General features: G+C 38.9%; 1 protein-coding gene across 2 annotated transcripts in view; it reads left to right on the top strand.

Moving 5' to 3' along the window:
- The first annotated feature begins 6,916 nt into the window (after window positions 1-6,916).
- Window positions 6,917-26,744, top strand: part of LOC143846399 (transcription factor MYB3R-1-like) — a 28,054-nt gene continuing 8,226 nt past the window's right edge. The window contains exons 1-8 of one of the 2 annotated variants that reach the window (XM_077354833.1): window positions 6,917-7,112; window positions 14,525-14,751; window positions 15,197-15,251; window positions 17,502-17,559; window positions 20,834-20,928; window positions 21,124-21,227; window positions 22,756-22,884; window positions 23,426-25,259. In XM_077354833.1, the coding sequence (XP_077210948.1) occupies window positions 14,648-14,751; window positions 15,197-15,251; window positions 17,502-17,559; window positions 20,834-20,928; window positions 21,124-21,227; window positions 22,756-22,884; window positions 23,426-25,259 (2,379 nt within the window). In that variant the 5' untranslated portion in view covers window positions 6,917-7,112; window positions 14,525-14,647. The remainder of the gene's footprint in view (window positions 7,113-14,524; window positions 14,752-15,196; window positions 15,252-17,501; window positions 17,560-20,833; window positions 20,929-21,123; window positions 21,228-22,755; window positions 22,885-23,425; window positions 25,260-26,744) is intronic. The other variant, XM_077354832.1, reaches the window with a different exon arrangement.

Genomic DNA, 26,744 nt, shown 5'->3' with positions numbered 1-26,744 from the left:
TTTTTTGGGGTACGTATTTAGTTTATTTTTTGCACCCAACTACGGTTTGTGCATGCTCTGTTGAGAGTTTTAGGGATTCTCTTGAGAAGTGTTTGTGTCTATGAGTAAAGGATTTTTGGATTCATGCAACAAAGTTTCCAAATAATCTCTATTGATCGTGAGGCACAAATTGAGAGGCTTACATATGTATGTACACACACTGAGAGTTTGCAATCTTGAAATTGTATAAGGACTTTGATCGACCAAACGGAAGGTCATTGCTCCAATGTAATTTTGTGTATGCGATTGCAAAATTTCATATTTGTAGCCTCTATACATGTGATTGAGATGTGTTTTTTAAACCAAATGCTTTGTTGAACCTTCTCTTGTATAGCAAATTTTTAACGATGTGATATCTTTTATGTTGTATTGATTGTTTTAAAGTAATATGGGTGTATGTTATAATCCGTTGTGCGAGATCATATTCAACTGGTAGGCACTCAAGCATGAAAATGATTAGCCCAATGGAGAATCATTGTCCGGCTTGTTTGGCTGGTGTGAGGAAGTTTGAAATGGATGGCCACGTTGAAATTCTCTTCTGTCCAATGGTGATGGAATTCCTACTACTATATTGTTCAATTTTGACTTGTCTCATGGTGAAATCCCTCTGTGCATCGTGTGTCAGCCCAACATAAGGGCCACAATAACACGCCGGGTGTCTCGGCAAGGTCACATGAGGTTATTTTGCGTGGTCTTGTAAAATCTAACAAATTGATGAATGTTATATAATTGACGTGATGAACGCTAACTAAACTCCAATTGTGAACGTTAGGTGTCAAAGTTGTGAGTTTGTTTGAAAGTTTAAATTCGTGGCATTGAACCATAGGTGTCATGATGTTTACTTGGGATATCTGATTGTATTAAAAGGACATTGCTAGGATAAAACCTTAGTGAGTGATAGACCTGGCAAACGGGTGGGTCGGGCCGGGTCAACCCGCGGGTGATGCGGGTCACACGGGTCTAGTCAGGAGATGACCCGCATTTTTGCGGGTCAGAATTTTGGTGACCCGCGCGGCCCGCGGGTGGGCCGGGTCAACCCGCGGGTCACCCGCAAATTCAAATAGTAGTTTATTTTGGAAAATATTATCACTGGATTTTGATGAGGGGGGTATGGCCGGCACCGTGGGATGATCCAAACCGTCCATTAGATGGCCCACAGCCTAAATAGGTTGTGCCCCAAAAATCATTTCAATAGGTTGATCCTAACCCTCCGATCTAGAGGGTTAGGATCAAGTGATCAACCCTCTAACATTCAAATCGGAGGGTTGGGATCAACCTATGGTGCTAGCCACAACCTATTTATATTCTATGGTGCCAGCCATAACCCTCTAAATTAGCGTAACAAAATCACCACCCTTTAAAAAGCCAAGTGACTTGTGAGTGCCCGCGGGTGCCCGCGGGTTGACCCGACCCGACCCGTGTTTTTGCGGGTTGGGTCACCCGCGGGTTAGTTTTGACGGGTCACTAAAACTCAGACCCGTGCCCGCAAATTTGCGGGTGGGTCGGGTCGACCCGCGGGCACGGGTCGCTTTTGCCAGGTCTAGTGAGTGATAGAACGGATGATGTAGTTCTAGGCTACATGGACAGACTATACATTATTGAAAAACAAATCCATTGAATTCATACATGAAGGGTGCTTGTGAATAATGGTAGTGCCCTAATTGTATCGGTCTAAAACTCTACATTTTTAACTGCGGTCCGAGACACCTATTCTGACTCTGACTGCATAGTAAGTACTGAATGTAGCCGATGAACTTTTCAGATGATCATTCATGACACTCATAAGTACCCTTAAGATATGATTGGATAACCCTAAAGTAAGTTGACCAAAGCGGTCTTTGTGAGCATAATTTGGAGCCTTGGAGTTTAGACCCTCGGTAATGATTACTCTGCCACTTTCAAGTCCTTGATGGAAACTTAATAGAGAAAGGCCAGAAGAGTTGTTTCAAAGGCAACATATTGAGTCCGACAGATATGGAGTCCTAGTAGGGTCAATTCAGGGGCGATGCCAGAAATTTTGCACAAGGGGGGCAAAAATTATAGTAATTTTTTATCTATCTTAAAATTAAGATAGAAAAAATTTCTATCTGAAATTTTGCACAGGGGGCAAAAATTATAGTAAATTTTGCACAAAAAATGGAGATAAAAATGGTAAAATTAAAATTTTAAACTTATTTTCTATCTTAGGGATGATTGGAAAGAGGGGCATATTTTTTAAAAAAGGGGGTAAGTATAAAAAAAATTAAAAAAATAAAGGTATATATTTTTTTCTAAACACTAAGGGGGGCAATTGTCCCCCTTTCCTCTCATGTGGCATCGCCCCTGGGTCAATTGGCAGAGATTAAGACTTGGTATTTAGTATCGCCCTTATGTACGATGGATGACACATGAAGTAATAATACCTCAAGTTTGTGATGGCTGGAAAAGTGATAGGACCCTATCTTTATATGTTATAGGTCCTTTTAAGTAAGTACTCCTAGAAACAGGTAAGGGATAGATCTAGATATTACTACGCATGTTTTGAATTTCATTTGCGGATTCTTATGAGTAGCGTCTAAGTAGAGGAAAATGGATCATTACAATATGGAAAGAGAATAATGTAAAGATTTGAGTCCGTTATTCTTCTCTGTTAATTTATAAATGTTGGTTTTATTTGTTTTAAAAACCTTATTTCAGGAAACTTGATTCTTTCATCTATAAATCATAGTTTGAAAACATAACGGATATTTTCTAATTCTTCGTTCCCATTTGGTATGTATGTGGTCCTTTTTAGGACAATCCATATAGATTGATATTGGTTTCTTCTTATGATCGTACTTGAATTACTTTGCATGAGAATAAGATAGTCAATAATGCGGGAAATAAACAAATCGAACGGGTAAGAGCTTATCCAATCAATGGCTCGAACATTAGGCAAAAATATATGATTGATGGATTAGTTTGAAAGAAAAATTCATTTGATTTTATTGATTCCAATATATGTATGGAGTACGTCAAAGGATACGACGATTAAGGGTCTAAGGGTGTCACCTAGAGTATCGATCCACTAAAGGTCATTTATGCTAAGATCAGTGTACCATTTCTAACTCTGACGGTTAGTGAGGGAGATTATCAGTCTCTAACCATTATAGTTGAGTTTCACAGCTATTATTAAATTTCTCTTTAAATGAAGGTCAGAAGCCATGGATATATTTGTGATCTATAAAGTAAAAGTTGAGAACTTACTTGACTTGCAGATCAAAAAATGCTATGGTCTATAAAGGTAATGAGTATTGTGGCGACACTCATAAATGAGATGTGATCCAAGGGCTTTCACCTTATATCTGCAAGAAAATGGTATTACCGTATGGACGTGGTGAGAAGCATGTTGGGTAACTCATTTTTGCCTGAGTTCCAATGGGAAGATACCTTAAAGATGGGAGTGCACATCCTAAGTCGGATTTCTATTAAGGTCACACTTAAGACCCCTTGTATGATATGGATCAATAGGAAGCCAAGATTTGAATATTTGCACCTATGAGGTTGATTGGCCAAGGCTAAAGTCTACAATCCCGAAATAAGGAAGTCGACCCTAAAACTATTATTTCCTATTTCAGTGGTTATCATAAAAGGTTCAAATTTTTTTGGTTTTCGTGTCTTAAAATTAGTACATGTATCACATAGACAAGATGCACCGAGTTTTGGGAAAATGGTGACCTTAGTGGGAGTGTTGTGCCTAGGAAAAAAGAGCCTCTGAGAAGAACCGTATTATGATCCCGTCTCTTTCCATCAAGCTATAATGAGTGATCTGTCGGTTCGGTGCTTGAGGCCATGAAGGAAGATCTGCTCTCAATAGAAATGAACCAAATTTGGAAAGTCAGCGAGTTGCAAAATAGAGTCAAGCCAGTTGGCTATAAGTGGGTCTTTAAGATCAATGTTTGACTACAAGCGTGGCATTGAGATGAATAAAGTATGACTGATTGCAAAACGCTACACTCAAAAGGGTGGGAGACTATAAAGAGACTTTCGCTCCAATTTCAAAGACTCTTTATGGAAAGGCATGGCTTTGGTGCCTCCTCTTATTTCGGTAGTGGTATTTGAAGTTTTACATATTAATTATAGGATTTGAGTTCAATCAATATATCATGGATAAATGAATATATCTTAGGGATAGTGGGAGTGATACCATCATTTTTTGGTATCATGAGTTGATGGTGTACTACTCTAAATTGGTATTACTTTTGCCATGTTGTATTGAGACAAGAAAGCGCAGGCGCTTGGCCTGGGTAATTCTTCTGCCCAAAGTGATGAATTACTCTAGTGCCATGTCGACTATGCCTTGAAGGAATCTTGGTGTAAAGGATCTAGGCAGAACATTCTATACGATAGAAGTCTATGTTTACTTAGTTAGGTCTCAAGGATTATTGGGGATTGTCTCATAAAGGCTACATTGACAAAGTCCTTAAATTGTCAATATGGATAAGTGCCCCACTGGTAGTTTCCTTTGTGGTCAGGGACGATATATTCAGCTAAGTGAGAGACTTGTCTTGAACATGCTCAGGAACAAAAAGACCTGAACTTGGAAATAAAGATGCCCTACATGGGGGGAAGAAATGACTCATAAGACTGACTATTATTTTGTTGGGCTTTACGTTGACAAATGAAGAAGCAAAAGAAAGGTACTTCAGTTGGAGAGCTTTTCTTCAGCTATGACAATTTGGCTCGGACAAATGTTCTATCTTCAACTGTTGCGACCACGGAAGGAACGTCCAGAAAGATGGACTTCAAAAGCTTTGAACTGTCAATTTTTCACTGGAATCTAGCAATGCTAACACTTCTTCCTCCTCTACTTTCTCCCCTTGAAGATGGGCGAGGGAACTGATGGTGCAAAGGGAATCGCACCAACATGGGTGGGGGATCTTGGCTCTCTTCGTTTCTTTACAGGCATGGAAGTTCATCACGACTCACAAGGTCTCTACTTATCCCAAAGTCGCTATACTACTGATCGTCTTCATCCTACTCACATGGATGATGATAAACCTTGCTCAACTCCTATGGCCTCCTCCCTTCGGTTATCTCGCTTTAGCGGCACGACTCTCTCTAACCCTAGTGAGTATGGTAGCACGACTCTCTCTGACCCTAGTGAGTATCGTAGCGTAGTTGGCAAGCTTCAATTCCTATCTCTCACACGTCCGAACATCTTCTTGCGTGTTAATAAAGTGTGTCAATTCCCTCACCGTCCAACCACCAAAGATTGGACTGCAGCCAAAAGGATCCTACGGTAACTCAAGGGCACTCTTCACGCGGGGCTTCTTCTCCATCCATCCTGTTCATTATCTCTTACAGCATTTTCTGATGCATACTGGGCAGGGTGCCTTGATGATTGAAAGTCCACCGAAGACTATTGTCTATACCTTGCTCTACCATCATTGCTTGGAGCTCTCGTCGACTACCAACAATTGCATTTTCTAGCACAAAATAGGAGTACAAATCGCTTGCCGATACTACCGCTAAAATTTATCGGGTTCAATCCCTTCTCCATGACCATGGTGTTTCTCTTACTCGGCCTCTTATAATACGGTGTGACAACATTGATGTCACCTACCTCTCTGCCAATCCAGTCTTCTGTGCTCGTACCAAACATGTCGAGATTTATTTTCAATTTGAACGTGATAAAGTTTGCAAGAGAGAACTCGATGTCCGATTCATTTCAAGCTCGAATCAACTTGCCGATCACTCACCAAACACTTAGCACGCGACGTTCTTACTGTTACGGAACAAGCTTACAACAATTTCTCCACTACTTTGCTTGTGGGAGCTTGTTAAGGGATCTAGTGACATCAATCATGGTGATCTGATTGAAGTCAACATCTCTCCCTAGAATTACCTCTCTAAGTAAAATTGCTTTATTTCTAAATATGGGACTGCCATATATAGCTTATTGCTTTGTATTAGATTATTTGCTCTGTATAGATTACGAATCCCATTCAAAATCTTTTCTTGTATAGCTTGGGATTCCCGGATCATGTGACACTTGAATTCTGTATATTATCCTCCTCTCATCCTTGCACGCACAAAAGAAACAAATTTCAAATCCATAATTGCATTCTCAATAATATTTGAGGATCTTTTTCCAATTTTAGTAATTTTTTTAAAAAAATAGAGGATTTGCTAGGGAATTTCACGGAAAAGGCATTCGAGGATGACTTTTATAGGAGAGAACAACCACCTCATATGAATGAACTAATAAGACAAAATCTCCTTAAAATTGAGCCTGCGTGTCTGTTTAGTAAAATTTTGACAAAAATATAAGATTTACTAGGGAGTTTCTTGAAAACTCGCTCCGAGGCTGACTTTTGCATGAGAGAACAGCCACCTCAGATGAATAAGACAAAGTCTGCTGAAAATTGAGCTCGATTGGCTGTTTTCTCTTGCAAAATTCAGCAGTAAAAGTCCTTTCCAGGTTTTTTTTTTTTCTTGGGATTTATGTGGGTAAAGGTAGGAGACAAAAGAGGGGACAAGCATTAATTAGAGAAAGATATTATGATGAGTGGAGAGAGAGGTAGAGAGAGAAAGAGAGAACACCCTTTTCAAGACAAGATTTTGCTGAAGTCAGCAAGAAAAAGCTGATGTGACCACTAAACCTTTACCCACATAAATCCTGGGAACAAAAAAAACCCAGCAACCAAACAGAGCATTAAAGTTTCCGTGAGGGTGCTCGGATACGTTTTAAACAAAGAAATAAAGTTACTGTCCGTACGGTAAACGGACGGGGTACAGCCGGTTGCCTGCCGTTGGGGATTCGAAATATTTTAAAAGTGGGCTTAATATAGTATTTGACAAAACCCTCGAAGCGGACGTTTGTGATCTCGTCATCCTTCACGATCGGAAGAAGGTCACCCGTTAGATCAATCTAGATCTGATAGACGTTTAAACGTAGGGTTTAAAATACGAAATCCGCCCCTCTTATGTTCTCTCTCTCTCTCCCCCCCCTTCTCTCTCTCTGCGAATTTTTTCCTTCTCCGTTTGAAGAATCGGAGATTTCTAAGATCTGCGAAGCTCAATCCATCTGCCTCATCGATCTCTTCGATTACGTGAGTTTACGATTTTCTTTTCGAATTTATTTGATCTGGAATTAGGTTATAGTCTGTTCATTTGCGTTTTCTTTTAAATTTGGGTTTTTTTTTAAGAATATTTTGAGATTAGGTTTCGATCATTGGTTTATCTGAAATCCCAATGTCTCGAAAAGGAACTTTCAAAATTTTGTTGAAATTGCCTTTCTGTAGATTTGATTTTTCATAGTTGAGGGCAATTTTTGGTTAATTTGAATAGTGTTTCCCTTCAGAATGTCATTTTGAGAATTAGGGTTTTCTCACTTTTCTGTGTTGTCTTAATATATGATGAAAATGTAGGTGGCAATTGGGTTGAAATTGCCATTCTGTAGATTTGTCTTTTAGTGGTTGAGGGGGATTTTTGGTTGATTTGAACAGTGTTTTCCTTCAGAATATCATTTTGAGAATTAGGGTTTCCTCACTTTTCTGTGTTGTATTCATAGGGATTTTTGGTTGATTTGAACAGTGTTTTCCTTCAGAATATCATTTTTAGAATTAGGGTTTTCTCACTTTTCTGTGTTGTATTCATATTTGATGAAAATGGAGTCTTTGGCTGGTTGAATTTTGTTTTTTAAAACCCTAATTTGGTTCAAGAGAAGCTGCCAGAGGTTCGAGTTTACTTGGTTGATTCGAACCTACCTTTAGGTGGTTTTTTTTGTTTTTTTTGTTGAAATTTGAGGTTTTCCACAGTTTTATGGGTTGCCTCTGTATTTGATGAAAATGGTGTATCCATCAACAGCACCTAAGTCCGACATGCATAAGGAAATTGCGGTGGACTGACTATTAACAAATGTTAGACTTCTATATTGATGAATGCCAATGACACCTTTTGTATTTGATGAAAAATGGTGTGTCCAAACACAGCACCTTAGTCCTACATGCGTAAGGAAATTGCGGTGGACTGACTGTTAAAAAATGTTATAATTCTAAATTGATGAATGCCAATGGCACCTTTGACCTAATCGAGTGCCTTGGATTGAAAGCGGCGACATACTGTGGAAAGTAGCCAGTTGCTATGGTGTCTGAACATGGAGCTTTGGATGAGGAAACCAATAATCCCACTTGGTATCTGCAGAACTACTGTGCTCAAGAAGATTAAATCAGTAGGTTTTTAACCGGTCTGAAGCTGGGTTTCAATCATCATCCGTTCGGGCCACATATGAAGATGCCGGCGATACTCTTCAGCAGAAAGCTCCTCGAGGAACCCTAATCTCAGCCGGGGATAGGAAAAGAGACAGAGAGAAAAGGGTGACTTAAGATTCCGTCGCCTTGGTTTTCACGACACCATCCCTTTGCCGCTGGTAACCAGGTAAGTCCCTTTGTTTTTTCTTGATTCGTTTGCCCTGCTCTCAAAAAAGGGGCTAAACGAACTCATAGAAAAAATTGATCGAATTAGGTTGTGTGCATTGGCTTCGGGCTGTCGTCGTATTTGAAGAAATGCCTTAGAGGTAGAAACAGTTTCTTCTGGGGCGTCTCCCTCGGTGGAGGCTCCCCCACATATAGATTCTTCCTCCCTTGCTTAGGTCTCCAGGCACTGCCTACCTAGTTCCCCCGCCAACAAGCTCTTCAGGTCCGGCTACCTGGGCTCCCCTTGTTCAAAATTTCGCTGATCCAGCATCTAGAAACTTGTTTTTGCCACAACTGTCACTGGTATTCCAACCCTTTTCCTCAGTGTAGAAGACATAAAGAATGGTTTTGCACCATTCAAATTGGCCCTTGTGGCCAAATGCTCTTATGGTCACCCTTCATTGTTTGTAATAAAAGGGGCGATCAAGCAGAAATTTCACTTCTCTTCTGATCTTGTTGTAACGATCCTAGACCAAAGACACTTCCTCATCAAGTTTGGATCTGAACAGGATGTTCCCTCCGTATGGCTTGCAAACAACATAAAAATTCAGTATTTCCTCCTCCGGCAAACAGTGGAACCTCCCATTGCTCCAATATGGATCACCCTCCCTGGCCTACCTCTGTATTTCTTCAACGATGATTTGCTGGCTCTAGTAGTTTGTCTCCTTGGGAGGATGCTCAAAATTGACACTCCAACCATTCAAGGAAGCAGAACAGATATCGCGATAATCTGTCGAAATCAATCTCTGAGAAAAACTCTATGATCACATCTGGCTAGGGATCCCTGGTGGTGGAGTCACCTCACAAACAATCATTTATGAAAAACTTCTAAAGTGGTTTGACCTCTGCTTCAAATTCGGGCATCATGACTAGGAATGTAGAACTAATGTCAAGGTGATGAAGCCGCAGCAAGTCACACCAGTAGAATGCCATAAAGAGGGAGGCGAAGCCTTAGCATCTAAGGATGCTGCCAAACTAAATTATGGCCAGGGAAGCATGTCAACTAAATCCTAGGTAGTGAAATCTTTTGCTAACTCCAGACTTTGTTAAGGATGCTGTCAAACTAAATTATGGCCAGAGAAGCATGTCAACTAAATCCTAGGTAGTGAAATCTTTTGCCAACTCCAGACTTTGTCTCTAGATGGACCTTGGCTGAAAAAATACCAAGTGAATCAAATTCTAGAGGAGCGGGCGGTGATACCCAAAAAAGGTCTCTTCTGATTATCTGATTATTACAAATGCAGGACTGCAAACTCAAGAGAAAACACACCAGCTTATTCTTGAAGTTCTTGAATTGCAATCTATGGATCAATTGGAAGAAGAAACCACACAGGCTATCACCATACAAAGTGTGGAGCACCCATCTGTGACTGGCCCAATGGAACCATATATAGACCTTGAGCTGAGGGTAGCAACACTAACAGATAAAAGATTGGTTCTGCTCAATTTTCCGGGGACACAAATCAGAATCATGTATCCTCTGCTTTCATCCTAGAGAGAAGGCAGAAAGCCTTTTGATGTCAAAGGGAAAAACCAGCCTTGCCACCTTGAGATCTCCTTCAAAGTCAAACAATAAAACCAAATCAAGACTGGCTCCAGTTCTGCCCCAAAGCAAAAGATCAGAAAGGGTTCAGAACTAGGCCCTGCCTCGACTGGGGCAGCGCCAAGATTAACACCAATTACCAGGGAAATAAAACCCAAGAAAAGTAAGGGAAACTCTATCCTTGTTGCCTCCCTGCCCATGCTCCTCTTATAAGGTCCAGGAAAGTCAAGTGCCAGAACTCTTATAAGGCCCAAGAAAATCAAGCACCTTCTGGCCCAGCCTCAGCAGGTTTGGTCCCTTTAATCGTCCCAACCCCCTCTGATCACATAGCAGGAAGGGACCTTTTTGGGCTAAAGCTCAGGTTCTCACTAGCAGATAGCTATTCTCTTAGGGAGCGCCCCCGCCCTTGAACCTCTGCCTGATGTTCCACTCAGCTGTCCTGGGCCCGCATTAGCAAATTACTGCCCCTGCATCTTCTCCGCTAACCACTAAAGCTCCAACCCCACCTGCTGCCCGAATGGACCCCTTTGCTACCAGCTTACCGAGAGAGGAGGCAGTTAGGCAGAGAAGTCCTTTCAGAAGCAGGTTTGCTATCCGGCTCAGAGTCATAAACAAATGAAGACACATGTCAGATTCAGGTCATGATATTCAGGCTTGAAGATGATGGAAAAAGCCACTCAGCTCCTCCTATAGTCCACAAACATTGGTTTCCATCGGGCCCTTTCTTGCTAGGAGGATCCCCATCTAAGCTCCCTTCTTCGACTAGTTTTCTAGAGGGGCTGGACTGTTTCGAGGAAAGAGTACAGGCTCTTTCAGAGAGAGTCAGAGAAGATTCTTTAGGCTTGCTTTGCTAAATGATAACATGAGTCTTGACACAGAGGTAGACATTGAAGATCCAACACCACTACGTATGCAACCCAGTAGAACCAAGGAAAAATAGAAAACAATGGTAAAAACACGGTCAAGGAGAATCTCAAAACCAACTTCTCACCATGACAAAGGCCTGATAATATTTGCGAAGGGTTCCAGGATTTTTGGGCTTAGATTCACAGAGCTACAAAGAGGGCTACTAGTCCTCCCCGTTGGTCCTAAGCTTACTCTATTGCTACCCTCTTTAGCTCTTTGTTAGGGTTTTCTCTTTTTGCTAGTGAGGCTAGGAGGCCTACCCACTGCTTGTTTGTCCCTTATCAACTCAACTCAACTAAGCCTTTGTCCCAATTTGGTCCTAAGCTTACTCTATTGCTACCCTCTTTAGCTCTTTGTTAGGGTTTTCTCTTTTTGCTAGTGAGGCTAGGAGGCCTACCCACTGCTTGTTTGTCCCTTATCAACTCAACTCAACTAAGCCTTTGTCCCAAACTAGTTGGGGTCGGCTAATGAGTCCTTTAGAAAATTTTCATGAAGAACGTGAAAGAATTTACCCGGTTCAAATTGGCTAAGTCTAATCCTAACACTAGTTGTATGCCCCTTATCATATGTAAAAAATTTAGAGGTTCGTGTCATGGCCGCATTCCTTTTCAGGTTTGTTGGATGGAAGATCAGAAGAAGAGAAAGAGGAGAAGAGAGTTGAGAGAACGGAAAAGGAGAAAAATGAGAGTTAATCAGGCCCTCTCACAAATATGATTTATATATAGCTGTACAGTTTGCTAGGGTTATACACAATGAAATGATCAATATACCCTCAACCTGATATACAAACTACATAACTCATCCAATACTCCCCGTCAAGATGGAGTGTATATATCGTACATTCCCAGCTTGCTACAAATATCACTCAACTTTGCCCTTCCTAATGGTTTGGTAAACATATCGGCCAACTGATCTCTTGATCGAGTAAATACAATGCATATTTCACCCTTCCGAATCTTCTCACGAATGAGGTGTCAGTCCATTTCAATGAGATTAGTCCTCTCATGAAACATTGGATTTGTGGCAATATGGACTGCTGTTGTATTATCACAATACAATGATGCTAGAGATGAGGGGAAAATAGTCCTCTTAGATAAGAGCCCTAACCACGTCAGAGCCCCACGTGTGTGCCATGGCTTGATACTCCGCTTTTGCTCTTGATCTGGCTACCACGTCTTGTTTCTTACTTTGCCACGACTCCAAATTCCCCTCAACAAAGGTGTAGTATCCTGTAGTGGACCTCCTATCTGCTGGAGATCTTGCCTAATACGCATCCGTGAATCCCTCCAGCTTGACATGGCCATGTTTCTTAAAAAGTAAGCCTTTCCCAGGATCACTCTTCAAGTACCTCATTATGTGAACAATTGTAGCCTAGTGAGAAGTGTGTGGCAAAGTCATGAATTAACTGACGACTCCCACTACAAAGGAAATATTAGGACAAATGACTCTCAAGTAGATTAATTTGCCAACTAGCCTCCTGTATTTGCTTAGTTATTCTAATAAGTCTCCCTGATCTAGATATAGCTTTACATTAGGGTCCATGGGCATGTCAGTAGGTTTCACTCCCAAGGAACCTGTTTCCTCTAATATATTCAACACATATTTCTATGAGACAACGAAAGTCCACCATGAGATTAAGCCACGTCAATCCTAAGAAAGTACATGAGATGACTTTAGTCTTTAGTGTAAAACTTTTACTTTTTCTAAAGGAAGGTCTTTAGCTTCTGTATGCATGTGTTGTTTTTCCCGTAATGACAATATCATCCACAAACACTATCAAGAAAATGTCCCCGACATCAAACTGAGAACTAAATATGGAGTGATCCATTGCACATTGCTTCATACTGAAGCGCATAACCGCCTCTTTGAATCTTCCAAACCATGCTTGAGGAATTTGTTTCAGCACATATATAGCTTTACGAAGACGACACACTGATGATCAGGGAGGGGAAGTTTTGTCTCTCTTTCAGATGTCCTTGGACGATTTAAGGTACACCATAGGTCCTGCGACCTTGGGTTCCATTGTTTTCCAAAGAAGGGTTTTGATCTCGTCTTTCTGTCTCCGTTTGCTATAAGTTTTATCTTCAATATCAGGGGGATCTCTTTCAATAAACTTAACCTTTCCTCAGGCAAGAAGAAAGGTTTCAATTGCCATTCACCATGGTGGATAATTGGAGCCATCCAATTTAATGGATGTCATTTGAACGTTTTGAATCTCCACAGTAGGCGAAACAGAGGGAGTAGCCAAAGACGGACAGATCACACAAAATTACTAATTATTATTCAGACAACAGAGAGAACATGAAGATATTAGTACCTCACTCCAACCGACGAAAGTACCTTAGTAAAACCATCAATATTCAGACAATGTATTACTTTTCAGAAGCATAGTAACCCCAACATCACAAACAATCGGCACTCTAAAAACTTATCGGGTCATGGAGAAGACGGGGAGCACGATGAACCAGACACACAAACCAGGGTTACCGTTCAAACGATGCAGCTGTACCATTGGTACTGTTCATGCAGTACTGTTTACGTGACACTGTTCATGCGGTACTGTTCACGTGGCATTGTTCATGCGGTACTCTGTTCACATGGTACTATTCACGTAAACAATAACTTGTTTTTGAATTTTGGAAGCAGAAAAAAGAGAAAGTGGGAGAAAAAAATGAGAACGTAAGAACCATAGGGCTCTGATTCCATGTTGGATGGAAGATCAGAAGAAGAGAGTAGAGAGAATAGAGAAGGAGACAAGTGAGAAAGTTAATCGGGCCCTCATCAATATGATTTATATATAGGTGTGCAGTTGCTAGGGGGTTATATATAGTGAAATGATCAGTATACCCTCAGCGTGGTATACAAACTACATAACTTATCCAACAGGGTAAAAAAAAGTTAAAAGGCTGAAGTGAAATAAGGAAAGTCTCATCTCATCTAATTTGTGAATAGTTAATAACGGACTGCTAACAAATTCATAAGAGAAACCGTGTGGTCCTGTTTACTTTTAATTGATTAATTTGTCAGATTGAGGTTCAGAGCCTGGTTGAACAACAGTAACTTACAATGACTCTCCCGAGGTCTGCTGCATCTCTGTTTCTGGAACAATATGTGGCGGATACTCACAAAGAAAATTGTGACTCAGAAAAACTAGAACTGAATCCTACTGTCAGGAGATGCATAGTGAACTAGAAATAACCAGAAACCAAAGCAACCTCCGATCTGGACCCTTGTTTTGTTTGGTTGAATTTTTTATCATTTTGTACTTTGATTTGGTTAACAAGAACCAATTAAAGATTAGAAGTTACTTGGTTGGAGACACTTTATTTGCTTGACTTTAATCCTAACTTGAATCCTAATTTCTTTAAGATTTTATATAGGTTCATGTTTCTCTTAGTTTTATGGGTTGTCTTCATATTTGGAGGCTTTGGTTCGATGAAGTTCAGACTATATTTTACTCATTATTGTGCCTTTGAATTTTTTTCTTTTGAAAATGAAAAAAAAATTAAAAAAATTCGAAGAATGTTTCTCTCAAACATTTCTCTACTGACTTGCATAAATGGTGCTCCTTTTTTTGTTTTGCATTTTCGATTTGCAGTTTGTTTTGCACTATTAAGAGGTAGCTCTTGTAGCTCTTTCTGGAGGTTGCTGATGGTTTGAGGTATGCAACTTCACTATATGAGAATTGAGGTATGCAACTTCACTTGTCAATCAAGGAGCAATGGCAAGTGACAGGACAAGAACTGGCCGGGGAGGGGAAGTTTCCGTTCCTCCTCTCCCAGATGGGGCTGGCGAGGGTTTTCATAAATCAAGACCTCTGCATGGGTAAAGTTCCTAAAGTAACTTTAAAGATAGCACGATGTTTAGTTCATGTTATATATATATATATATATATATATATATATATCTTTCGTTTTCTTCTCTTCTTTGTTTGTAATTGTATTATTGTTAAGAATAGGTCTATAGATGAACATGCTTATTAGGTGGGATACATGTAAACTCTATTTCATTTATCAATAACTACCTATGGTGGAAAACAAGCTTTGTATGTAGGGTGATTTTTGTGTATTTGCTTTCGTCAGTTCCACTGCTACGGAATTTATGTATGGTGGCGGATGTTCATGATTTTGGGGGATATATCTTTGAGACTATTGGGATATTATAATTTCTTTTTGTTTCAAATTTGCTCCTGGCTATCATATTTGTTCAATTGAATGTATTGAATGATTGCTGGTGGCTAACCTAACACATTTATGTGATGCTTTTGTAGGAGAACAAGTGGCCCAACGAGGCGCTCGTCAAAGGGGCAGTGGACAGCTGAAGAGGTAATATTTACATGGAAATGTATTCATGGTATACTTTTTGGAATTAAGAAAATATGATATGTAACCGGCTTAGGAACTTTTTCATTTTTTAGTGTTTGGTTGTAGCTATTTCCTGTGTTATTAAGAGTGGAACTCTTCAGTCATCACTTTTGTAGGAGCTTATCATTTTTCAAATATATAATTTTTGTTTGTGATCTTTTAGTTTCTGGTATATCTTTTAAAAATGAGTGGAATTTGATCTTCTCTTTTGTTAGATATCTTAGTGACATTTTTCTTTGATATGTTGAAGAAATATTTTTCATAAACTCTTAATTTTCCAATTTTATGAGTTTCTTAAGTCTTCTTCTTTGAGTCTTTTCTAATGTCTATTCAAGTAAATGACAGGAGCCACTATAGATGGAATATTCATGATGTGATGCCTGTGATATACTCATTTCATTATGTTATTTCAATTCAGTTCTGCGAATTGAACAATGAAAAACTTTTTTAGAAATATTGCATTACACTTTCAGTTCTATTCTAATGGTTGTTTACTTTTCTTCTTCTTTTACTCCCATTATTTATCCATTTGCTTTAGATGCTCTTTTGTATGAACTTGACATTTAAAAAGTTAATTTATTTTTCTTTTTTCCCTTTATTTATGCCATCTCACTCTTTCTCATTATTGGGGCTTGTAACTTTTATGATTTTTCATTTCCTCTTCCTTTTTTAGCGAAAGGAGTGTGCATTTCCATGGCATTTGAGGAGGCAGTGTGGCCTCCAAGCAAGGAGTATCATGATCCCTCCCAAAATTTTAACCTTGTGAAGTTGCTTCTTTAGGAGTTGTTCATTTTGTGTTCTTGTCAAGGCACTCTAATAAATGTTCTTGTATTGTAGTTTCTGATGCCTAGATTTTTTGCAAATAAGCCTAATCTATCTTTTTTGCTACTTGATCCGTTTAGAGATAAATGTACGGACGTGTAGCTTTGATCATGGTTTTAAATTTCGGCCAAAATCCGAAATTTCGGATTTCGGATTACGGTCGGGACCGAAATTTAAAACCAAAACTGAAAAACTGAAATTTTAAGATTTTCACCGAAATTTCCACCGAAACTGAAATTGCCACGGAAATTTCATATCCACCTAAATTTCGTTTTCGGCTGAGGCCAAAACCGAAACCGAAATTTCAAACCATGTCTTTGATTCTTTTTTTTTTTGAAAGGTAATATTATAAATAAAGGAAAAAAACAGGAGACCGAGATGGAACTCCCATATTTACAATAGAAAACGAGAAGACAAAAGAGACGAAATATACAATCAACGGCACACCACTCCTCAAGGAGGAAGGTGGTCAAACCACCTAATAGGACCACCAGATCACCACGCTTGGCAAGCACATCCGCCTTATTATTTGCCGATCTTCTGACATGTTGATATCCTATAGAAGACCTCGAAGTTATATCACCAATCTCATCAAACATGGAAAGTAATCTCCACGGAGGAGCCTTCCCACCTTCAGCCAACGAATCACATTTAGCGAGATCCAACAGACTTCTATCAATATGCAAAATGCCAAAATGCGCAGCCCTCACTTCAGCTTCAGAGGCATCACAGACACCTATAGAGCCATAGTATGCCCACACTACTCCCCCCTCTTCGTTATGACACTCCTCCCACCCCAGCCGGACCCGGATTGCCAAAGCTCGCTCCATCAAAATTAACCTTAAGCATATTTTGAGGAGGCGATTCCCACCTTTGCGAGACAAGAGCTCTCCGATCAACACTAAAACAAACCTCCCTCCAACCTTCCCAAAGATCATAAGCCAATACAAACCGGAAAGAAGGAAGGCATCTCACCCAAGATATAACCAAGGTGATAATCTTCAAGTAGGTCCAATGAGGGTTCTTAGCTTTCCCCTCAAATATCCTAGCATTCCTCTCCTTCCAAATAGACCACCACGTAGCAAGTAAATAAAAATTCCACAAAGTTTTCCCTTTTTCCTTCCAAGGAACCCCTCCCCACTGATGCAATAACGACGGAATAGACTTTGGGAAAACCCAACAAATACCAAATCTCATGTTTTTTATTCTTGGAAAAACATGAGATTGGCCCATCATGTCTTTGATTCTTGAAGCTTTGTTTTGTGCAAATTTATGTTTTTCAGTGTGTGTTTTTGATGGGTTGCTTCATTTATATTTATTTGGTTTCTATGGTGTTATCCTGTGCACATCTTCTGATAAGGTGGATTGCTTTTGTGTTATTGTATGCAGGATGCGTTATTATGCCAAGCTGTCCATCGCTACAAGGGGAAAAATTGGAAAAAAATAGGTAGCTTTGTACTTGATATCCATTATAGATGATACATATACTCACACTAGCGCACACACATATATGCGCACACACACACACACACACACACACACATATGGGAGTAATGTTTTTTGCTTGGTCTAGCAGATTACGTTAATGTTATCTGCTCAGTCGGCCAAACACAGTGGGGGCCCGCCCGCATTGTTCCAAAGCATTCATTTGATGGGCCCTGACATAGATAGGGTGTGCCCAAAAAATCAGCTCCATAGGATCATCCTAACCCTTCGATTTGTGGAGGTTAAAATTGACAGATTTGTGGAGGTTTATACCCGTCCATTTTAACCTCCACAAATCAAGAGTTGTGATGATCCTATGGAACTGATTTTTTGGGCACACCCTATCTATCTCAGGTTCCATCAAATGAATGGTTTGCATCACCCAAACAATGTGGGCGGGCCCCCGAGCCCCCACTGTATTTATGGCCGACTGAGCAGATAATGTATTTGCTCGACCGAACAGAAACACTTTTCTGTATATATATCCTATTATTTTATTTGCATGCACCTTTATATAAGTTACGATTAATTTCTTCCTAACCATTGTTTTTCATTTTTTGTTCTTTTTCTTTGGCTTTTATTGTCATTTTGCCACCTCCAACCAGTTCTTCATCCTTTCCTTCCTAGTCATTTTATATTGGCTGTAATCTTCAACTAGGACATCTTGCAATTATCAATGTACTCATGAATGATTGGACTACTCTCTCCAAGCTTTGTAACAGAGTTTAGCATCTATCATTTAATTATTTTCTATAGTTTCAACAGAAACTATACCTGGACATTGTTTTCCTAATTATTACCACGATTACCTCCTTTTCTGATTCTGAACAAATTTCACGCATATATGATGAGAATTAATCTGATGAAACTTTGAAGTTCTTAGAAAAAAAGGGGCACCCAAACTAAGTTCATTGTATTTGGGTTGGAAACCTGTCAAGCTTGGAGACCAAAGTTCAGACCTGGATACTGTAACTAAAAACAAGAACGATTCATAAAATGCCAAAATATTTGTCCGTAAAGTTGATTTAAGTAAAAGAATAGTGTAATCTAAACTTTGTGTTAAGACATAGCAGTGATGTGTTACTGAGGTTGAAAAACAATGGAACTGAAATGGTAGGCCACAGAAGACATTAACAATAGACAGTTCATAAACAACAGAATATGAGGGTAAGAATGTCATTGTTGGCTAGATTTAGCATGCTATGGTGTCATGGTGGTTAAAGTTCAGAGATACTATTTACCATGGTTTTAAATTTCGGCCGAAATACCAGATTTCGTCCGGGACCGAAACCGAAATTTATACCTAAATTTACACCGAAATTTTGGTTTCGGCCTCAGCTGAAACCGGAACCGAAATTTCAAACTTTGCTATTTACTTAATATGTTGTTTGGATATGGTTATTGTGTAGAACATCTTGTGTACATTTTCTCCCTACAAGATAGGTTTGTACGAAGATAATAAACAAACATGATTATATTGTGCTTTGTAGTTGTATATCTAGTAAGAATTGGTATCCGCTCCCCAATCAAGTGAATTGATCCCACCGGATTAACTCTTATTTAAGAGAGATTTTTCTGATGGAGCACCTTCTCATGGTGCCATCTTGTGACTGTTAGTGTTGGGCATGGAGAAGGAGCCCATTTGATATATCAAGGTCCTGTTTTAAGGACTGACACTCTTTATAAAAATTACATGTTTTTGCACCAATCCTCGTGAGAATTGAACATGAGACATTAGACAATGTTTTGTGTACCCTTACCACAAACACAACAGTGAGGGATTCATTATAAAAATTATATATTGTGAAGCATTACGATTTAAAATCCTGTTAGAATATTTTGTTATGTGCTTCTCCACGATCATTGAAATTTTCTTCATAGTTTTGTCCGTCGGTGTAACATCAGAAGAGTATTTGTAGTTAGTATTGTGTTGTTGTTCCGGTCCTTTTATCTGTCCATAGAGCCATATTTGTTGTTCTGGATGAATTGTTTCCCAATACTTCAATAGCATATCAGTTGTTGGATGGTTACCTTGCCGGTAGAAATCATTCTACCCAGGTCATTTTGTCCGTGGTTATCAGGAACACTAACAGTCCAAGGGAAATCGTAGCTGGAAAACCGTTTTGGAAACAGCCGTGAGACCATCTCCCCAGATTCCAGGGTTTTTTGTGATAATTTGTTCTTGAATTTGAATATCATGTCTCAAAATGAGATAACGTGTTTTGTGAGTGCGGGAAACAGGTCTCCGAAACAAACAAATTTCTAAATTTTGTTTGTTTTTTGAGAAAATTCTTTCTCAAAAATATGCCCAGTTCTGGAGAGATTTGCAATGATGTTCTTTGAATTCGAAAACTCTTTCTCAAAGTGAGAAAATGCATTTTGTGAATGTGTGAGACATGTTTTCAAGGTATTTTACCGATACTTTGTTTTTTCTCTTAAAGGAAATGATTTCATTTTTTGTTTCTTCTGCAATTATCCATCAGCTCCTCCAACTTCCAAGTGTCCCCTTTTGTTTCCTTTCACATATTTCTTTCATTTGTATGCGCCTTGTAAACTCTCACATGTCCTGCATCCTCTTGTCTTGGGCATGCATTTTCCTGTATTTGTGTTGCATGATATTTCTGTCTCTTGGTCTAGCAACTATATGTTTTACCTAACCTGTTTATCACGTCATGACTTTCTGCTTTCAACCCTGAATATACCACGTGAAACTACCAATTACTCCAAAAGCTTAAGCTATTGGATATGACTTTATTTAATCTTTTATACTTTAAACCCCCCCACACACGTGCCCTCCTTTTAGGGTTAGCCTACACGTGGCACATGTGCATGGATTTAAATTTTGGTTTCGGTCCCAATTTCGGCCTTGGACGAAACCGAAATTTTGGCCGAAATATGGTAAAAATAATAATAATAAATTAATCATTTGGGAAATTTCGTAAAAATATTATTTAAAAAAAAAAATTCTCAAAATTTTGGCTGAAATTTGGGAAATCTGAAATTTCGGATTTCGCAAAATTTCGATTTTGGTCCCAACTGAAATCCGAAACTGAAATTTCGGATTTCAGACAAAATTTAAAACTATGCACATGTGGCCCCTCTATTTTTTGGGTTGGCCATTACATGTGGATTTTTAATATCATGGAGTTTTGAACTGACCTTTGCTATGGTGCCATGCGAAACAACCAATTACTCCAAAACTCATTCCTTTACATGTACTTTTTTGCGTTTTGCAGCCGAATGTTTTGCAGATCGCACTGATGTTCAGTGCTTGCACAGATGGCAAAAGGTCTTAAATCCTGAGCTTGTGAAAGGACCTTGGTCAAAAGAGGTAAGTTATTCTAGCTGTAACTTTAATCTTATGAACCTACGCTTTTCTGCTACCTATAAGTATTATAAATATAAACAGTCTTGCAAACCTTCCCTGCTACCTTTATTTTCACATTTTCTTCTCTTCTACTTGGAATTTTTTTGAATATTCGTGCTATGTTATCTAATTTAATTGATATTACAACATCTTAAACAGGAAGATGACATGATAGTTGAATTGGTGAATAGATACGGGGCAAAAAAGTGGTCAACCATTGCTCAGGCATTACCTGGACGCATTGGAAAGCAATGTCGAGAAAGGTATGACTGAATAATGTATTTATCCATAATATATACTCTAGACTTCAGATGTGATTCATATACATATATTGTTATAGTATACCATTAATAAACTTACGGTTTTGGTTTCGATATGCATTTTAGTTTCGGTATGAATTTTGATGGGCATGCTAACAGAAACATTTTGGTTGTTTGTGTCGGTTTCGATGGAAATTTAGAACCATGTTTTAGAGTGTTTCTCAATTGAAGTGGAGTTTGCATTTTTTTTCTTTACCTTGTTTAGTCTTGGAAATATCTGGGTTGCTTCTAACTCATGCTTGATTAGAGCTTAACTTTGATTAGTTATAAAGCTGTGCAGCTGGGCTTTAGAGTCTTTCTCAACTGATGAAGTCGAGGTTGTATTCTTCTAGGTAATGTAGTCAGGTACCTTTTTCTAGAGTTGGACGTTAACAAATACTTATCAACGATTGAAATTTCGGTTTTGGTTTCTGCCTCAGCCGAAAATGAAATTTGAGTGGTAATTTTGGTTTCAGCTTTAAATTTCAGTCCCAGCCGAAATCTGAAATTTCGGTACTTCATCCGAAATTTAAAACCACGATACTTGTACAGAACAACTGCCTTCTAAAACATTTGATAAGCATTATCTCCAGATTAGATGTTTTGGAATTTCGCTATATAAATCGACGGGCAAGTTCCTTTGATAAGCATTATCTCCATCCATTTGCGCGTACTTTGAATAAGAAAATAATTATTCTGTGTAGAATTTAAGTGGCATATTCTTTCTTTCACTTACTTGATAATGTTGAAACACCTCATGCCTTTGCATGTTTGGTCCCTGTTCTATAATTTTTTGGATGTATAAAGTCAGATACCTTGTGACCATGGTTTTAAATTTCATCTGAAATCCTGAAATTTCGGATTTCGGTTGGGAGCAAAACTGAAATCCACAAAACCCGAAATTTAGGAAAAATGATTTTTTTATAATTTTACTTATTTTCCGAAATTTCAGATTAAAAAAAGTAATTCAATTTTTTTCCGAATTTCGGGATTTCGGCCGGAATTTCGGTTTCAAAACTGAAACCGAATCCGAAATTTAAAACCTTGCTTGTGACTTGTGTTAGTGTTGAGAATCGAAAATTGTCTTTACTCAACTACTTTATATGACATGTTCTTAAGCATTCTTGCTCGTTTTAGATTTTTAAGACATTCACTTTGTAGATTAACGGTGGTGTTCTTTTTCATACTTCATGGAGGCTGCATCTATCCATTTGTGTTATTTTAAATAAAAAAACTAATGTTCGTGTGCAGAATTTAATTCTTCTTATTTGTTTTTATGTTTGATAATGTTGAAACACCCAATGCCTTCTCATGTTCTATTACTAACATAAACTGGTGGTGTAGGGAGACCAAGTTATTCCCTTTCTAATTTCAGAATGTGGTGTGATGTGGGTTATATTTTGATTTGTTGTGGAACAGCTCTGTTCTTTTTGGATTAATTATTTTGTGTTATTAGAGCATGTTATTTAAGTGAAATGGAATCATATTTCAGGTGGCATAATCACCTTAATCCTGCCATAAATAGGGAGGCATGGACTCAAGAAGAGGAACTGGCATTAATTCATGCTCATCAAATTTATGGGAACAAGTGGGCAGAATTAACAAAATTCTTACCTGGAAGGTAGATCCTGAAGTTCTTATCTGTCTGGAATAAACACACCACTCTTAAAATTAGTTTCTTTGAGGTTTTTTTTTGAAAACGTAAGGGCTGGTTTCTTCTTTGGAATTATTTGTTTCCATCTGACCCAGATTCATCTTTTAGCCTTCTAACAACTTTGCTGTTTCAGTTGCTTATGCACTGTTGCTTAAATATTTTTTATGAAGTTGCCTGTTTTTGCATTTACCTTTCACTTGAGGCCAAGGTTTAAAATTTCGGTTTCAGTTTCGGACATAGCTGAAACTGAAATTTTAGCTGAAATTTGGTAAAAAAAAAAAGCAAAGTAATTTCGGCCGAAATTTTGGGAAAAAAATTTAAAAAATATCATTTTCCCAAAATTTCGGCCAAAATTTTGGATTCTGGCCGAAAAATCGGATTTAGGTGGTTTCGGTGTCGGTCCCGACCGAAATCTGAAATTTTGGTATTTCGGCCGAAATTTGAAACCATGCTTGAGGTCTGTTTGTCAATTTAACTATTGAATATCGCTTTGTTCTATGCACATCAGGACGGACAACGCAATAAAGAATCACTGGAACAGTTCTGTGAAAAAGAAGTTGGATTCCTACTTGGCATCAGGGCTGCTTGCACAGTTCCATTTCCAAGGTGTGCCTCATGTGGAAAACCCAAACCAATGTATTTCATCATCGTCTGTGAGTAAGCAACAGAGCAGTGGAGATAGTGGTTGCAAGGATGGGGCAGAAGTTGAAGAATTATCAGAATATAGTCATTGTTCAGCTCCTGTTGGTTGCTCTGAATCTGAAGAAAAGGCGCAAAATTCTCATTCAACACTGGGTTCTAAAGAATACAACTCTCCTATTGAAAAACCCACTTGTGCAATCCCAGAAATACCTTCGAGTGTGGCCATCTCTGCTAATACCTTTGGCCAGAAGGGTTTACGTGAGTCTGGAAGATCCGACAGTAATGCTTCTCAGTTGAGCTCTTATGAATTGCATAAGGCAGCTTCAATGGAGGCAGTGCCAGAATCAACGGGCAGCTTACTCGAAAAATGCTATAACTCAGGTGCCGGCGAAAACCATGATCAAGAATATGTTAATATTCAAAGCTCCATATCTCTGGGGGATATTGTTATTGGTCCTGATAAACCCGAAAATGAAGTATTAATATCTCAAGATAATTGTAGTTTGACTAAACTTCTAGAAACAGGGAATTATGGTGGTTTTTCTTTGAGAAATCTTATGGAAGGTTCTAATGACTTGGATGGCTATGGAAGTTCGTTAGTTTTCCAACCTGAAATTCAAGGCTCTGAAACAACCCGGAGTTTAGCGCCTTGCTCTCACCCGTATTATCCTCAGAGATCGTCTGATATGTTGGGAACTTCGTATCGTCAGAGTTTTTTCACTGTAGGTTCTCCATCTCTACTGTGTTCCAGTGATGGTAAACTTATATCTATTAATGAGAATACTGAAGTTAGAGAAACACCAATTAGCACTCAAGATTTAGAGCCCATTACGTGCTCATATGATGACTTTATCTATCTGAACAACTCCGTTACTTCTCCCAGTGGAGATGAAAGTGCCAAGGGTTGCATGCTTGTTGAAAAAGATCAAAAAAGGGATGCTTTGAAACCTATTCTCGATGAAATGTGTTCTTCCACACCCATGGATTCCATTGGAAACCTTACTTGTGTGGATGGAAGTGCAATTATGCATACAGAAAATCAGGATCCAGAAGCTCTATTTTATGAGCCTCCTCGCTTTCCAATCTTGGATATTCCATTTGTTAGCTGTGATCTCATACAATCTGGTGGCGAGGCATATAGTCCACTCGGGATTCGGCAACTTATGAACTCAATGAACTGTTCTACTTCATCATACAGCTTATGGGATTCGCCTTCTCATGTTGGTAGCCCTGATGCTGTTCTAAAGAGTGCCGCCAAATCCTTCTTATGCACTCCTTCCATTTTAAAGAAACGACAGCGAGAACTATTGTCACCTTTGCAAGGAAACAAGATTGAGAAGAAAGATGGGAGTAATATGACTTGTGGATTATTCTGTACCTCTTCTCCTCTGAATAAAAGTGATTTTTCTTGCCTGGATGTTATACTTGATGAAATTGGGCCTTGCAGAGCTTCCTTGTCCACTGTCGAGGGGTTTCTTCTCTCTCCATCTCATTGCCTAAAAATGAAATCTATAGCTTCCCCCAGCTGTCAAGGAAATTTGGATCCTGCCTCTAAAGAAAGAAGTGATGAAACTGTAGTTTTGGAGGGAAGCTATCTGGACAAAGTTTTTGATGAAAGTAACCATCAGGACATGATAAAGCAAGGAATTACAGGCTTTGATGCACTTACCAAGATTGATACAGATGTTACAATCCAAAATGTGAGTTTGTTCCCCTCTTTTTTTCTTATATCTAACAAGTAATTCCATAGGGTTTAAGTGATAATTTCATAGACATGGGAATTGCTTTTGGGTACGCTTATTTCACACTGCTTCAGTTTGCTTATTCTTATAGAGGTTGCTTTTCTGCATTATGAACAAATGTTCATGTTGAAAAGTAGGCTATCAGAATGATCCCCATCCCTTTCAATGAGAATGTTCAAGGCCCATCGTATATGTAGGACTCATGTATGATGATTGGGTTTGGCACGCCCCAAACCGAGATCCGGTCTAGGCACGTAACAGCCCCACACATTCATGATCACAAGCATGAATATGTAAGGCATTTGTAGACAAGTCAATTGTCTTTTTCCACACCACTTCATCTACCTTGAACCTTGTTGCAAGCAAGGAGTTGATTCTGTTTCGTTTTGGTCAATGGAACAGAACGTTTTAGTGTTTTGGTAGTTTCAGCATTTCGGTTCGGAAAAGACCCGATGACCAGAAATTTTTTTTTTATAATTAGTAAAAATGAGTAGAAAGTAGTACAGGAAGTGAGATGAGTAGGGATTAGTATGCTTATGAGAGATAAATTGTGTGGTAGAAGAAGTGAGGAAAAAAAGAAGTCTTAGATGGGTTTATATAGGGGTTTGTGGAGGAAAAAAGACGGAAAATACCCTTCCAACAGATATAAAATGGTATAAAATGACTAAAAAATTAAGGGTAAATGGTGAAAAAGCAAAAACTAGTCACTTGGGGGCATTACTGTAATTTTTTTTACAAAAAATGGTAAGTATTTCGACTGAAACAGGACGAAACAAGGTGAAATCCTGGACGAAACACAACAGGTTCTGTTTTATTGCGACGAAACGAACTGTTTCGGCCGAAACAAAACGAAATTTACCACCTAGAGTTTACTGCATTGGAAATCAATGATTCTAACCTCACCTCGCTAGGATTGTGTTCTTTCCATTGAAGAATCAATCAAAGACTATTATCAGTGAGCTTCTTTCATTTGTTTTTGTATCTTGAATTCCTAGAAGAGCAAAAAAGAGATCTTTACTCGGTTACAATTACTCTTGTGCTGTAAACATTTTCTGCTAGAATTGTAAAGATTTCACTTGAGCTGGGACTTGCTGCAACCTACTATCACACTGCTTGTATACATCAATTCCTGCAACTTCTACGAACTCAATTTTTAAGCTTACAGTCCTCTCGGGAAGCTCAACTCAACTCAACTCAACTAAGCCTTTGTACCAAACTAGTTGGGGTGAGTCCTCTCGGGAAGCTAATCTTGAAAATTCTGATCTGTAGTTCAGACCCCCTTGGAGATAGTAATTGGAAACAGGGTAAGCTGCACATTCACTCTCTCTCTCTCTCTCTCTCACATTGGAAACAGGGTAAGCTGCACATTATCTCTCTCTCTCTCTCTCTCTCTCTCTCTCTCTCTCTCTCTCTCTCTCTCTCTCTCCCGTGCAGTCACTCTCT

Source organism: Tasmannia lanceolata, unplaced genomic scaffold (genome assembly GCF_043159265.1).
Source record: "Tasmannia lanceolata isolate RefF3 unplaced genomic scaffold, GAP_Taslan_0.1 ptg000015l, whole genome shotgun sequence".
Lineage (NCBI taxonomy): Eukaryota > Viridiplantae > Streptophyta > Magnoliopsida > Canellales > Winteraceae > Tasmannia > Tasmannia lanceolata.
Note: the sequence above shows the minus strand (reverse complement) of the source record. Positions and strands in the feature narration are given on the sequence as shown.